The 16,564-nt window shown below is 39.5% G+C and overlaps 1 protein-coding gene across 1 annotated transcript in view; it reads right to left on the reverse strand.

The window, feature by feature from the left end:
* Positions 1-3,578: 3,578 nt before the first annotated feature.
* cacna1c (calcium channel, voltage-dependent, L type, alpha 1C subunit) overlaps positions 3,579-16,564 on the reverse strand; it is a 1,034,505-nt gene continuing 1,021,519 nt past the window's right edge. Inside the window, exons 42-45 of the mRNA XM_070900503.1 lie at positions 11,488-11,606; positions 9,664-9,785; positions 7,064-7,384; positions 3,579-4,276 (exon numbers count right to left, since the gene is read on the reverse strand). Coding sequence (XP_070756604.1) covers positions 3,983-4,276; positions 7,064-7,384; positions 9,664-9,785; positions 11,488-11,606 — 856 coding nt within the window. The 3' untranslated portion in view covers positions 3,579-3,982. The remainder of the gene's footprint in view (positions 4,277-7,063; positions 7,385-9,663; positions 9,786-11,487; positions 11,607-16,564) is intronic.

Consider the following 16,564-nt stretch of genomic DNA (forward strand, 5'->3'; position numbering starts at 1 on the left):
GGCATCCAAGCCACTAAGGGCTTAACTCAGGCACCGGCCAATTCATAGAGTTTGGAAACTCTTGCACCTGCTCTCTGCGGAAGGGATACAACTTCCTGTATACTAAGATAGGAGGAGTATTAGCACGCTGTAGAAATGTAAGGACCTTGTTCTGCAGCTCTGATAGAAATCCTTCAATCAGTTTTCTCTACATATATGAGAAGGGAAGCAATCTAAATCTGTTGGTAGGTTTGGAAGCAATTGTGCTGCTTCCAATAACAAATCTTTTTTTTCCCAGTTCATATTAAAAGAAAGCTGTAAAAGCCTTCATGGAGATTTAACATTTAAAAGGGAGAATTACTGGCATTGCCAGTTATTGACACAGCTTTTCAATAAATAACACAATCACACAATTCACACTGAAAATACATCAATCACATCCTAAAAGCAGTGTAACATTGCTCGTATTTGATCTCAAAATGATGAAATTATGCCGAGCTCTTCAAGGCTTTTTCCCTTCCTAGAAATAATATCAGCCCCTTATAATACCTGTATTTATATACATCCCAAGCAACAAACTGCAGATAACAGGGTGGGGTACTGCATGACATTTAAAACTCCCAAATGTGTACTGTTAAGGAAAACACTGCTTCATATGCAAATAAGGAGGTTATAAGTAAATAAAATATTTTACTCATTGAAGTGGAAACCAGCTTTAACCAAGGCAGTAGCCTAACAGGCTATTAACAACCCTGGATACAAATGGGGCAGGGAAAAGTTAAAATTTGAAAGAACTTGCGAAGTACAAATGAAACTATATTTGAAGGAGTTTGATATCACTGCAGCAATTTACTCATTCGTCTTCCTCTTTTAAACTTGTATATGGTGGTCCCTTCTTAAAAAATGTTTCATACTGAGTGATTGATGTTGAAATTGTTTCTCATCATCATGTATTAATTGATCTTTAAAAACATAAAATATGTTAAATTATCTGGAATATTTGTTAATATCTTAGTCTTAATTACATAATATACTTTCCATGTTAGGCAAGATGTACATTTTTTGAGATATAGGGAAATATTTTCTAAAGCCTATAATTTCCACGGACCAACGATTATCTCTAATTATCTAATGATCATATCTTCTGAATTTTGTAAAAGTTATTCAGATTAGGTGTGTTGGACATAATTTATTTTCTCCTATACCATAATAAAGCAAACATTAATTAGATCAAATGAGGATGATTGTTGCACAGGATCTTCCTCATGCATAAGGACATATTGATTATAGGATTTGCATTTTAGTTTATGGAAAAATTAGTTGCATATTTAAATCAGTTCTTAAGCACTTAATTATACTACCTCCGAGTGTAAAGAATATACTCTATAGCTTTCACAAAGAGAAAGCTCAGATTATGAGTTATAGAAAAAAACTACTTTAAATTAATAATTAAAACATGCAACTTAGGTCTAATTAGCATACCTAATGTTGCCTCTATCAGCAGAATGAATGTACATTCCAAATTTATGGTGTCAGCACCTCCCTACCTCTTGTTTCATACTTATGTATTTTAACTAATATATAAAGTAAAAATGACCTGGATAATATTTAGAAATTCAAATTGCTATGCAGTTTAAAAATGACTGTATATAAACAATCTTCAAGGCTAAGTTCACTGCCAATAATTTTATGAGTCAAAGCTCTCTGCTTTTGTGCTGTAGGGAACACCAATTCAGAACATTGCAGTTTTTATTTTCACCACCAAGGGATGCTATTGCTTAATTTCCCTGCATTGCATTTTGGGTGGCATGACACCACTGTGGCTGGCTATTGGTCGACAGATGTTTCATATAAAATTTCTCATAATTTAGGAAAATGAAAAATAATAAATATCTCTCCTTTATTAGTGAATGATCCTTGATGGGAGAAGTAAAGACATAGCTAGATAAAACAAGCTAACTAAAGTGGCATTAATTTACCCAGAATGTATTGCAAGTACCCAGCCGGTGGCAGTAATTTTTTTTGTTTTTGTTGCACTCTACAAGCTCGATTTCTCCAGAAAACACAGCTTCACGGCAGAGAACCTTGCAAGCTTTTGCATTTTACAATTTAAAGAAAAAGCTGAGATTCCACTTTTAATATAGGCACAAGAACAGGATACTGCAACTTGAAAGGGTCGGGAAGAATAAAAATAAATTGTATATTTAAATAATCAATGCACCTCCTCCCAGAAACTCTCACTCCGAGATTGCGAGGCAGGGTGAAAACAAAAAGCAATAATCACTACAACAACAGTGAACACAAGATATGCAAAATCAGTATGTGTTAAATATGTGAAGATGCTGACTATAATATGTACATTTTTAATTTTGATTAATAATTTTTTACTTGATTCAGACTTAGAAAGCATTTAAAAGTTAAAATGCATATATAGCTTGGCACACTTGGATACTTTAATGATTTCCATGCATCAAATATACACCAGTGTATTCAACAAATCCATTGGAAGGGAACTGCTTGGCACAATTTTTTTTTGTCTTTTTTCAAATACTAAAATTGACCTGAATTCAAGTATTACAGATTCTTAAACAAAAGCAAGTACAAGAAACCATCACACTGAATCGATATAGATATAAATTTCACACATACATATCGAAATATTAATTTATATCTATATCGATTCAGTGTGATGCGCATATATATATATATATATATATACACACACACACATACACACACACACACAAAATTATATATATATATACATATATATAATCTATGTTTTAAAGTTAATATGTTTATAGCCTTGATTACAGTCACGCTTTATTGCATTGTTTTTGCATATCTTGTGGAACACAAGAGGGTGGGTTTTCGGTGCTAGACCAGTTAACTACTTTTTTATTTAATAAAAATTCCACTAACTCATTGCAGATCCAAATCTGCCACAGATCCACTATATAATCATTTAAATAAATGTAAAATAGTTTTAAAATGACATGTGGGATCTGAGCAGACCATGGATAAATGGTATGTGTTATACTTGGAATCTTGATACTGAAATCGGTTAAGCTACCAATTTAAAATGAAGTATTACTCCCTAAAACATAAATATTTTCATTATGGGATGCATGCTACAAGAAAACAGAGTGATTCCGCTTAATTAAATGACCCTGTACAAGAGGAAACAAGGATCAGACAATCATGAAAGAAAATAAAAACAGAAAGTGGCTGGTCAAAAATTGCTAAAACACAAAACAAGCCACATCAAAATAAGAAATGGCCCAGCTTTCAGAATGCAATCCTAGTGGAAATAAGTGGGATGAACAGTAACAGCTCATGGTTTGACTATAAAGTGGGATATAAGCACTCTTTTAAAAAGACCATCTTACTGACACCACCTCCATTGTAAAAAAAAAAGCTGAAGCAGGAATGACTAAAGGCATCTGCTAATTGTATATATTTCCTCTTTTCTTTCCTACAGAGCATCCAACTCTTAAATTCTCTTTCTTATCAGAGCATAAGATTCAAGGAATTTTACTTTCTGAGGTATTCTGTAATAGGAGGGACAAATCCTTCACAAGATATATTTTGTGTGTATACATGTGTTTGTGCGTGTCCTCATCAGCATTTCTGTTAAAAACCAAGGCTGATTTAATTGTCGTTTGGCCAACCATTTAGATAAGCAGACAACCTCTGTTGGACACCCAGCATCTCCAGGGTCCCTCCTATACTCTCGTGACCCTGACAATGTTTTAGCATATTTGAGATGTTGGATAGTGTCTCTGCTGCAGGTTCAAAGGTCATGCCACTTTACTACCTGAAGTCTTGATTTTTATCATTTTAATTTTTTTTTTAAAAAGCACTCAGAGCTACAATTGCTCAACTCCCGATTCACGACAGCAAATGAAGAAAGCAACTGTTCTGGTTACTTCAGGTCACAAGAACAGTGAGGCACTTCTGAAACAAACTGATTTAAGCAAATAATAAAAACCATCTTCTGTCACTACAGGGTGCTTACATAAATCATCTCATCTGCAAATTCCTCCTCACTTTTTCCACAGTCCTGTTCCTCTTCTGTGCAGTCTTGCACAATATCCTGTTGCTGGTAGTCCCTGCAGTTTACAAAGGGTAACAGATTGCCATTTGGGCTAGCCTTAGTGTTGCCATTGAGCAGATTGTCTGCAGCATTTTCCATCTCCTCGAACGTCATATCACAGGCATCAGCAATTTCATGGGCTGTTGCCTCAACAAATTTTGGGTCTTGTGCGTAGCGACCAAGCCCCTCTGAGATCAGAACCTTTTAGGCAGATATATAAAATACACATTACCACAAAATAAAATCATATTTGGCCATAATAAGCATGAATAATTTCTTCTCATGCTTTGAAATGTGTTACCTATGGCATGGATTCTCTAAGGAATAGGCATGTCGCACACAATGCCTTGAGGTACTACGCGACAGAATGATTGAATGGCTTTCCCCCACTATTTGCTATGTAATGTTTCTTAAAACTACTGTGGAAATCTTGGGCAGGTGTCAAGTAGGATGTAAAGTGTTTCCTGAGGAATATAAGGGAGGGAAAAAAACAGAAGGCAAATCCATCTGCACTTTCTTACACCTCCACAACACCATTCAAAGGCTCACAAAAATGTGGTTCTGTCTGCACCTACTGTCTGGGAATGGTGTGCACAATCTATTTCTGATCTGGTGAGCATGCTAAAGCTCGGGTTTAGCTCAGTAACACAGTTTAAATTAAATTAGCAGATACAGTTGCACTTAAGATCTTTCTTGACAAATGGACAAATTGGGCTGAAAATTCAGGCCTCGCCGGGTCCGTATGAAGTGCGCACAGACCTGGAGAGGCCTCAGAAAAGCCGTTTTTGGGACGAGATGCACATGTGCCAAAAACCGCCGCTTCCGATTTCTGTTGACATCCTCCACATCGCCGCAGGAAGGACATTCGCGCGGGAGCGATCGGGCTATTTGCCCATCTTTTGCCCAGCGAATGTCCTTCAAACTTTTACGACTGGTAAAAGCAGGTGAGTAGCTTACTTTTACCAGTGTAAGAGTTTTTAAATCATAAAAATTAAATTTAATCATTCATTTTTATGTTAAAAACGCTATCCATTAAGGTAAGTTTATTTTTTAACCCTATTAAAACACACTTTTCCCCTCCAATATATATATTTTTTCTAAAACATTTAATTACATTTAATTTCAATTAATTTTAAATATGTGAGGTGTTTTCTTAATTTATTATGTTTTATTTCTTGTTTTAGGGGGTTATTCTCATTGATAGTAAAAACGGAGTTCCCATTATCAATGAGAATACTACCTAGTAATTGGTGGTCCAGGCCCACGTGACGCTAGCATTTCCGTACGTAAGGGGAAGTCATCTCCCCGTACGCTGCGCATCGAATGAAGGCCTCAGACCGGAATCGGAGGCGCCTCTGTGACCACCGGGTATTTTCATAAAAGATTTTCGGGTCGGAGGCGTTTGTCTGATGGAAGCCTCCAACTGCAATTTTCCCCCCATTATTAGTTCTGTACTGTTAATCATTTTGTCTATTTTACTCCACCCTCCAGCTTATCCTCACACCCACTATGAGACAGTCATATTCTTGGACATCTTGCAGATGCAGTAAATACTGCTTTTGTCATGCTGATGTCATGTAAGACTGCAAGACTGCCCTGATAACAGCATTACATATAATACTATCCTCAATTCACAAGCTCACAAAATAACAGATGAGGAAGGCCATTCATTCCATCCTAATTTATCCATCTAGAAGGACCCTAATATTCCCCTCCCCCCAGTGCAGCATCCAATTGTTTCTTAAATGATTCCAGAATTTTTATTCCTAGCACTTTTTCGGGAGGTCTGCATCATACATTGATCACTCTTTGTCTTAATCTTGCAATTTAATTTAAAGTAATATGCCAGATTTACCTTTTCCATTCCCTTAACTGTTTTATACATCTCTATGATCACCTTTCCAGATTAAAAAACCCAACTCTCCCCAATCTTTCCTCATAACTTAAACCTTTAACATTAAGGATCAGTTTTGTGGCGCTTCTCTGCACTGCTTCCTGTGGTTGGGTCTTGATGCCCAGAACTGGAGACATTATTCAAAGCACACTCTGACCAGAATCCTGTGGTTTGATCACAACTTCCTCTGACTTAAACTCTACTATTTTGGCTATCTAGTTCACTATTCTGCATTTAAAAGGTTGAAATCAAATAAATACCTACTTTTACTTTCAATAAATCCTTGAAGGATTTTCTAGTGCCTAGTGGGAGTCTTGAGCACCAACATCATATTCAGAATCGACGTGCTCCGGATTTATTCAAGTATTCCTTGTTCAAATTAGTTGGGGGTTTGTTCAGTGGCTAATTCAGCAAAGTGTAGTATAAAATTGGAATGGATTTTTTTTAACATAAAAATCACTTGATTTTAAGAATGGATTTTAACAATAAATATCTTAACAGTAAGTAAGTCCTTGATAATTATATTATGTTAAACTATCCTGGAACATTCATTAAAAATATTTGAGTAGGAAACATCTGTCATTGAATACCTCACAAATGTTGGGCATGTTTGGGTTGTGAGAAAAACTCACTCAGTGTTGTAGCTTTTTAAAGTCTGGAACTGTGATAAAGTTGGCAAAGGAATTTACCTCTAAAGTTTGGTTGGAACTCAAGTTTCCACCAAACTCTAACGTCTCAGCACACTGGTCCAGGATCCCTAAGTCGTATGAACTGACAGATTGCTTACACATTCAGCACTAATAGGACAATCTTGCTTTGCATGAATGGCTTGTCCCAATGTTGAGGATGTTTTGCCATGCATTTAACCCATGCTAAAGATGATCTGTGAGTATTTGACACTGTCAACAGGTGTAAGAGGAAATATACCATTCCCAGCATAGACATCATGTACAAATAAAGTCACCCTCACACAAAATAATCACACTTATTTACAAGAGAAATAATCTCTTGCTAAGGTGAATGGGAGCTTCTCTAGCACGTCTATTATTAACAGAGTAACAAAGAGAAATATTCAATACTAATTGTAAACTTACCGCCTCTACTAAACTACCAGCGCTGCCATGACATTCAGTTCCCTTTTCCCTGAAGGGATAGGGTACGGTCAGAGAGACTGGCCTGGCCTTTTTGATATTTCCATTTGAGTTGTCAGAGTACCAGGAACTACAGTTTACTGATGGAAGGCTGCTGTTTAGTTTCTCATAGGATTCAATGCCATCCAAAAATAGGGTTGGAATACGCTGTTGCAACCTCCTCCTACTACATGGAGTTGCTGGAGGTGTGGAACATAGTCTGGAAAACTGTGTTGGAGAATGGCTTCTCCTCAGCAATGGGTTTAGACCTGCAACAGCCAATGCCTGTATGATGAAAAGAAATACTCAATGAGACAAATACAGATACAACAGGATCAGTGAATCGTTAAAAAAGAAAGTTATTGAAATGCACAATCAGCCATGATTATATTGAATGGTGGTGCAGGCTCGAAGGGCCGAATGGCCTACTTCTGCACCTATTTTCTATGTTTCTACTATTATACCAAACAATTAACTTTCCAAAGTGCTATTCATATCAAATATCCTTTACTTTTACAGCCACAGAATATTGTATTGGACACTAATGACACTACAACATCAATTATTTGCACTGCAGACTTGAAGAATGACTGCATATCTTTTTTACATTAGACACTTCATGGGAGACAATGTATTAAGAGGGTAATTTTGTCCAGAAACAGTGGTTACTAGAGCTGTTGAGTTGTGAGTGGCTTAGCCAGTCACGTGATGTTCACAAGACCCAGCCAGTTGGGTTCAGGGGACCCACGTTGAGGCAGGTGGTTGTGAGCCAGGTGGATGAACTGGTAATGTGTAATATGATTGTTAAACCTTTGCTAATAAACCAACTATTTCTTAATAGCAATGTGTTGCTAGAAATTCTTAAGCAAAGAACCCATGAAGCAAATACATTACAGTTACACTCTTAGCTTTCATTAGTGCAGGATGATCTTTATCATGTAACAATATAGGAAGAAGTACATTTGCTTTAGTGTCTTCCCTGAATCTTGTTGCCACAATGCTGCTGTGTCTCATTAATTCTTGAGTGCCATTATTAGGTTTGAATACAAATCTCTGAATTGAGGCTTTTCCTTTCATTTTCCCCCTGTTCTTCATCTAAAATTTTAGATATATAATGATGGCAAGTGCAGTGATGGAGGTTAAATTGATTACAGATGATAAAGCATAGCAACAAGAGTTTAGGTTGCATACATTTTAATGACCAGTTGCTGCATCATCATTGGTTGACACAAAGCATATGTTAGGGTGAGTTAAATAAGAAACATCATTTTTTTTTTACTATTGTAAGTCTGTTCATCTTATCATCTACCTGACAAAACCAATCAAAACTGAGGCTGACAGCTTTCAGTGTCTGGAAACTTCTCTGCCTAAATGTGCATGTTGGTTCCCTTGAATTAATTATATACATCCTCATGCAACATTCATCAAATGTAGATATGGTTGGGATTTCAAGTGGTAATACAAGAGGACCATTTTTTATTTCCATATACCCTGTTTTTTTGATGTGAACGGCATGATAGTAGGTTGAAAACTAAAAAAAAACTGCAACTTAATTTTGGTGGCCTGACTTGCAATTTTTGAATGGGCCTCGATTTAGGTGGCATGTGTTCCTGCCCAAAACTAGCGTGGGTCTAATTAATATATTAAAATGAAGGTCCTGGGAAACGTTCAGACCCAAAATGCAATTTGTGTGTTAATTGACTGCCACCACTGCTTCCTCCATCCGCCATAAGCCACAGGGCAGTAGAGGCCGGAAGGTGACCATTTGTAGCTCTACATAAAGGGATCAGTGAATCAGTCTATTAAAGATGGAAGCAAATCTGGTAATGACATCTTCATTATTTTTGGAACTTTTAAGGGTTAAAGTTCTCCTTGCGTTGAACTCCATGCTGCTTGCTCATTGTTTCCTTGCTACTTTAGTCTGTTGTTCCATTGACCCTCCCCAATCTTTTCAACCCTCCTCATTAAGGTGCTGCCGCAGGCCCACTTCAGTCTCTGCCCTGCTGGATTTCCCACTCTCCCAAATGGAAAGCTGCTGTGGTTAATGCTGGTAACTCACCTCCTGTATTAAACAAGGCCTGATCACAAAAATCAATTGGGCCTCCCACTAATGTTATAGGACACCCATTGCCCACCGCCCAGGTGATGTACCAATTTAAAGAAGATGTAATGTACTGTTAACTAGAATTCCATTAAAAAAAGATTTGCTGAGTTTTACCATTTGAATCTCTATCAAGATCAACATCTAATGGATATTGATAAATAAGAGACACAAAAACACAGCCACTCTACTAGATAAAAGGCTTGTCTCTGGATTGGACAAGCGGCACTTGTAATTACACTACCAATGCAAAATTATTTGCTCTTATACATGGCAACAAGAAAACAAAGTAATTTGGAAGCACCAGTAAATCAGCAGTATGTGCTAAATAAAACCAATTCCTTCCACACAAGAATACAGAACATTGAAAGACAAAACAATCTTATCTGGGTACCATTTTGTTTAAAGCTAGAGTACAAGGTTGGCAAAGAAGTAGTGGTGAACATTCATAACTTTCTGTTACCTGGTGTTGAACTAAATGTAGTGGTAGTGCTGTCCTCTGAGAGAGTGGGGTTGTGCAAGGAACATCCAAGCCCTCATTCTTCTGTCTCTTTAGGCACTCCAGGTGAAATGATGATCTTCTCCCTTCAAAAAGCAAGAATATGCAGTTACTGGTCACTGAAATATTACTGAGCCTAATGAGGACATATATTGATTGCCACTTTTTAATAAAACCAGAACCAATAGTCATTTGACATTTCTTCACTTCTGGTTCAACACTTCATTATTTCTTGTCCAGTTTTTCATCCCTTTCTCGCTTCAGCTGAAAAGAATGGCTTATGGTTTCACAGGTGATAGAAGCCTTCTTGTCCCTCATGCAAGTGACGATTCTTCATGAGTGAGCCTAGCATGTTGGGGGGAGGGGATTGCATTAGCCAAACTTGGTCCTATACTCAGCCAACATCCAAAGGTATACACCTTCCAATATAGGGCACCATTGCCTTAGCTAATTACATCAACTAACTTAGCAGAAGCTCTTTATTTGCTTTAAATATTTTGTTAAAGAAGCAATTTCCCAAGTTAGTCTACGATGATGCAGTTTGTGATGCAACAAGTTCAATGTGTTGCTAATTATGCATATCTCTACAAAATTATTTTCTTAGTTCTAAAGATTATACAAAAATTGTAATCCTCAAATGGGAACTCCACTCTGTAGCACAAAGCATGTTCTGCAGTGTCAATCTGTCATTACAAGATGGCACATGGAAATTAAGTTTTCAAAATCTACTCTTTCAGGAACTAAATCTACTTGAGGCAATAACACATCTTAATTAAACATATGAAGGAGAGGAAGTTTCCAATACTAGATCAAACTTAAATACAGTAACAACTAACGTATAAATTCCCTGTTCCTGGTTTTATGGATAGTCTTTTACTAAAATACATAGTATGCATTTCCATTTAGTAAACATTTCTAAAATACCATATAGTGAGTCCTGCTCACCAGCACAGACTGGGAAGCAAATTATAATATTCAACTGCAATTTATTGAAAACAAAATTCTTAAGTCGTGAAACAATTCTTTTGCAGCAGTTGATTTCCTACAGTGCTAAATCTTGTCATATGTTCATATGACAGTATATAAAAGATACAATTTGTCTAACCTATATAGCTTGTTAATAAACATTTACAAGGAATAGTCCAGTATTATTTTACTGCTGAATGTCACTAGAACCTCTAGTAAATATAACACGGTACGATAATTACACAGTACGCCAAGGATATTTGGGATCAGACTATTATCCCACCAACCTTGACTCTTTCAACTATTTGAATTGGACAGCCTGCCATATATATATATATATATTGTGTATATATATATAGTATACAGATATAGGGTAGTGCAATAGATACTCTGCTACTAAAGATCAGTAGCACACTTAGTAAATACTGGACCAAATCTGCAAGCCTATTAATTGCCCACAGGAGCAGAACATTAGCTAGAGCTGTCTTTACTTTCATTCCTAGAATCCTGACGAGCATTATTTTCCATCTACACAAGTGAAGGGAGAATTAGTTGGCATTCCACATATTCTCCAGTGAGCGATATACTTTGATAACAGGTTAACTGTTAACCTTGGCATGCTAACGTACGTGGGATGAACAAGAACGTAAGTTTAGGTTCATAAGAGATTCAGTCTGCTTATGGAAACTACTGTCTAGCCATGAACAGTAGAGCAAGTTTGGGAGAGAGCCTGTACAGTAATCAGTGACTGGTTCACCCAAAAAGTCTGGTTAATTATCAACACAGTTATGTTAACTCTAACTTATTAATTTTTTAAGTTACCTAATGATGTTGCTGAAAGCAGCCCCTTTGAAGGAAACTGCCTATTTCTATCACTTTCCTCACAGCAATCCACTGATGGAGTAAGCTGTTTGCTATCATCATCCTCTTGATAGAAAATCCTGCAAGGGGCGAGGGGAAAACATAAAAGAAATACACAATTAAAATCAAGAAAAATGGGAGAAAAACCGACATCATTTTGGCATTAATGCAAATAATTATCAAGAAAATCAATACATAAATATCAATGATGGTGGTCTAATAGTGATTCCATAGAGATCGTACACATTGTTCAGCTAAACCTGAATGAAAAAGTATAGTACACAGAGCCAAATGTTTATTTAAGAAAATGCCATTCCATCCTGTAGTTCAATGACAAAAGGAAACCTTTTCTCAGTTACCCTCTTAACCTCACTAAACTACCATAGAGATCAGAAAGTAAGGATCAATAGATCTTTACACAGCAAGAGAAACGCGTGCTGAGGAATGAATATTCCCTAATATAGCTATGATACTCAAATGTGCAGGATGGATATTCCCAGTTAAGTATTGTACTTGCATATTGTGTAACTGAACACCAGAGGGCCCCTTGATGGGAGCAAGCATACTGCAGCACTTACACTTTATTGTCTCCTCTTATATTGATAAGTTATATCTAATGAGAATGATCCAGACAGTTTGAAATAAAAGCAGTCTTTAACTACCTCACCAACTTGAGTGTTTCCAGGATATATTAATCCCCCATATCATTCTGGAAATTGGGTACTCAGGATGAATAGCCTGCTTGTTTGCTATGAAAGTCATATGCTCACGATGGATAGTTTCCTAAACCACTTTAAAGTTGGACATTCAGAATGAAGAGTGTCCTAGATTGTTCTGGAAGTTGACTGTAGAGGATGCCAATCCCATAGCATACTGTGGAATTCAAGTACTTAGAATAGTAGCTCTCATGATCACATTGCATGCTGGTTACATTTTCTTAAAGGGAAAGACACATTTGAACTAGATGAAATCATCTCAGGCTTAAAATATGTTTTCCAGATAAGTCAAATCTTGCTTTATTTTGAATCTGCAAAAAACTTAGGAAGTCATGCCCATTCAGAAGTACTTCTCTCAGATGATCACAAATTGGCAAGTCCATGGTTTTAAGGTCAAAAACATCTGTGTGAAATTGGGCTATACATTGAAAAACAAAGTGGTTATAGAATCATAGAAATTTACAACACTGAAAGAGGCCATTTCGGCCCACCGTGTTCACGTCGGCCGACAAAAAGCTATCCAGCCTAATCCCACTTTCCAGCTCTTGGTCCGTAGTCAAGTGCATATCCAAGTACTTTTTAAATGTGGTGAGGGTTTCTGCCTCTGCCACACTTTCAGGCAGTGAGTTCCAGACCCCTATCCTCTGGGTGAAGATATTTCCCCTCAAATCCCCTCTAAACCTCCTACCAATTACTTTACCCCTCTGCTAAGGGAAATAGGCCCTTCCTATCTACGCCCCTCTTAATTTTATACACCTCAATAAGATCACCCCTCAATCTCCTCTGTTCCAAAGAAAACAAACATAGAAACATAGAAAATAGGTGCAGGAGTAGGCCATTCGGCCCTTCGAGCCTGCACCACCATTCAATAAGATCATGGCTGATCATTCACCTCAGTACCCCTTTCCTACTTTCTCTCCATATCCCTTGATCCCTTTAGCCGTAAGGGCCATATCTAACGCCCCCTTGAATATATCCAATGAACTGGCATCAACAACTCTGCAAATTCCACAGGTTAACAACTCTGAGTGAAGAAGTTTCTCCTCATCTCAGTCCTAAATGGCTTATCCCTTATCCTTCGACTATGTCCCCTGGTTCTGGACTTTCCCAACATCGGGAACATTCTTCCTGCATCTAACCTGTCCAGTCCCGTCAGAATTTTATATATTTCTATGAGATCCCCTCTCATCCTTCTAAACTCCAGTGAATACAGGCCCAGTCGATCCAGTCTCTCCTCATATGTCAGTGCTGCCATCCCGGGAATCAGTCTGGTGAACCCAGCCTATCCAATCTTTCCTCATAGCTAAAATTCTCCAGTCCAGCCAACATCCTCGTAAATCTCCTCTGTACCCTCTCTTTCCTGCTGGTGGAAATGGGATGGTCATGCCCTGAAAATGTTGTGGAATTACAATATTTTCCTGTTCCTGAGGTTTCTGTGGTTGCCACAGTCTTCCTCCAGGCTTACCGGTGGGTAGCCAGAGTGTCCACCTAACTATACGATAGACCCTTTTAATATGCAATTGGAACCGTCACATTCTGGCCAGTATCAGCTGGTGGTCCAGCAGAAGAGGAATCCTCAGGTTAGTTTTACTTTAGTTCTATGGGGCCGTTACGAGCATGAATGCTCCTCCTGACTCGCCAAAATCAACGTGGGCCGGTGCCACTCCAGGTCCTCCCACGATAGGACTCTTCCAACCTCCTCCCCCAAAGACCTACTTTCCTCCAAACCAGAAGGTGGCCAAGTCACCTGATATTGCAACAGTTTGAAGCCACCGGGATGAGTTTTATGCCCACAGCCTGCCAACCAAATGCTAATGAGGCCCGGCCGTCAAAATATATTGGGCTTCCTGCCTGAACTATCGAGTGGCCAGTGGGTGTGATCTGGCTGGCCGCCCAACATCTGAACCGGGGGAAAATCTACCTCACAAGCTCAGACAGTAAATCAGTCAATGGTGTTAGGATGGTACAGGTTACAAGGCTTAACAGTGAGAAATCGAGCACCCAAAATGTAATCCATGAGGATGAGATCCCTTCCATATGACAGAAAGCAGCAGTCCCAGGGAGGCCTCAGCCAAAGGAAACCCCAAGTAAAAACTAAATCTGAGGAGCACAAAGCACGATGACTAATTAAAGACTGTTTCTGACTCCACTACAAATCCACTTTCATTAAGTAGTAAAAGACAATTAACAGCATCTAAACAACATTTAAGTGCAGTTAAAAGTAAAGTTTTTTTTCTCTTTACACTGGTAGCTCTCACGTACTGTGCATTATCTTTGGGTGAAGATTAATTTATGATTGTGACTGAATAAGCGGGATGTGTTTTAAGTTGCTACTCTGCAAGATCATCAACATAATTTAATACTGAACATAAAATAGCCCCATTCTTTAGGGGTAAAATTCAACTTTGGCGTGGGCACAAAATTGGGGATAGTGAATCAGCCATTCATTTGTTCAAAAAAGGAGCAAAGATAAACCCAGCAACTAGAGGCGAGTCAGTTTAACCTTGTTAGTGGGGAAACTTTTAGAAACAGTACATCATCATCATCATAGGCAGTCCCTCGGAATCGAGGCAGACTTGCTTTCACTCCTGAAATGAGTTCTTTAGTGGTTGTACAGTCCAATACGAGAGCCACAGGCTTTATCACAGGTGGGAGAAATAGTCGTTGAGGGAAGAGGTGGGTGGGACTGGTTTGCCGCACGCTCTTTCCGCTGCCTGTGCTTGATTTCTGCATGCTCTCGCTGTTGAAACTCGAGGTGCTCAGCGCCCTCTCGGATGCACTTCCTTCACTTAGAGCGGTCTTGGGCAAGGGACTCCCAGGTGTTAGTGGGGATGTCACACTTTATCAGGGAGGCTTTGAGGGTGTCCTTGTAGCGTTTCCACTGCCCACCTTTGACTCGTTTGCCGTGAAGGAGCTTCAAGTAGAGCACTTGCTTTGGGAGTTTGGCATGCGAACTATGTGGCCTGCCCAGCGGAGCTGATCGAGTGTGGTCAGTGCTTCAATGCTGGGGCCGTTAGCCTGGATGAGGCCGCTGATGTTGATGCGCCTGTCCTCCTAGGGGATTTGTAGGATCTTGCAGAGACATCGTTGGTGATATTTCTCCAGCAACTTGAGGTGTCTGCTGTACATGGTCCATGTCCCTGAGTCATACAGGAGGGCAGGTATTACGACAGCCCTGTAGAACATGAGCTTGGTGGCAGTTTTGAGGGCCTGGTCATCAAACATTCTTTTCCTCAGGCGGCCGAAGGATGCACAGGTGCATTGGAGGTGGTGTTGGATCTCGTCGTCGGTGCCTGCTCTTGTTGATAGGGGAAGTGGTCCACGGTGTCCAGGGCCGCGCCGTGGATCTTGATGACTGGGGGGCAGTGCTGTGCAGCGAGGACAGGCTGGTGGAGGACCTTTGCCTTACGGATGTTTAGTGGAAGGCCCATGCTTTCGTATGCCTCAGTAAATACATCGACTATGTCCTGAAGTTCAGCCTCTGTATGTGCGCAGACACACGCGTTGTCCGCGTACTATAGCTCGATGACAGAGGTTGGGTGATCTTGGACCTGGCCTGGAGATGGCGCAGGTTGAACAGATTCCCATTAGTTCTGTAGTTTAGTTCCACTCCAGTGGGGAGCTGCTTGACTGTGAGGTGGAGCATGGTGGCGAGAAAGATTGGGAAGAGGGTTGGGGCGATGACTCAGCCTTGTTTGACCCCAGCCCGGACATGGATTGGGTCTGTGATGGATCCGTTGGTAAGGATCATGGCCTGCATGTCGTCGCGGAGCAGGTGGAGGATGGTGACGAACTTTTGGGGGCGTCCGAAACGGAGGAGGACGCTCCATAGACCCTCGCAGTTGACAGTGTCAAAGGCCTTTGTAAGGTGGAAGAAGGCCATGTATAAGGGCTGGCGCTGTTCCTTGCATTTTCCTGTAACTGTCGCGCTTCAAAGATCATGTCCGTCGTGCCCCGTAATGGATGAAATCCGCACTGTGACTCCGGGAGGAGCTCTTCAGCCACGGGAAGAAGACAGTTGAGGAGAACTCTAGCGACGACTTTCTCAGTGGCTGATAGGGAGATTCCTCTGTAGTTGCCGCAGTCAGACTTGTCCCCTTTTTTAAAGATGGTCACAATAACTACATCCCCCGGCATGCTTTTCTCCCTCCAGATGAGAGAGACGAGGTTGTGTATTCGCGCCTGCAGTGCCTCGGACAAATTTAACAGTCACTTGGATAGGTGTGGATTAATTAAGGAAACCCAGCACGTATTTGTTAAAGGCAAATCGTGTTTAACCAACTTGATCGAGTTTTTTGATGAGGTAAGTGAGAGGGTTGATG

Source organism: Pristiophorus japonicus, chromosome 15, assembly GCF_044704955.1.
Source record: "Pristiophorus japonicus isolate sPriJap1 chromosome 15, sPriJap1.hap1, whole genome shotgun sequence".
Taxonomy (NCBI): Eukaryota; Metazoa; Chordata; class Chondrichthyes; family Pristiophoridae; genus Pristiophorus; species Pristiophorus japonicus.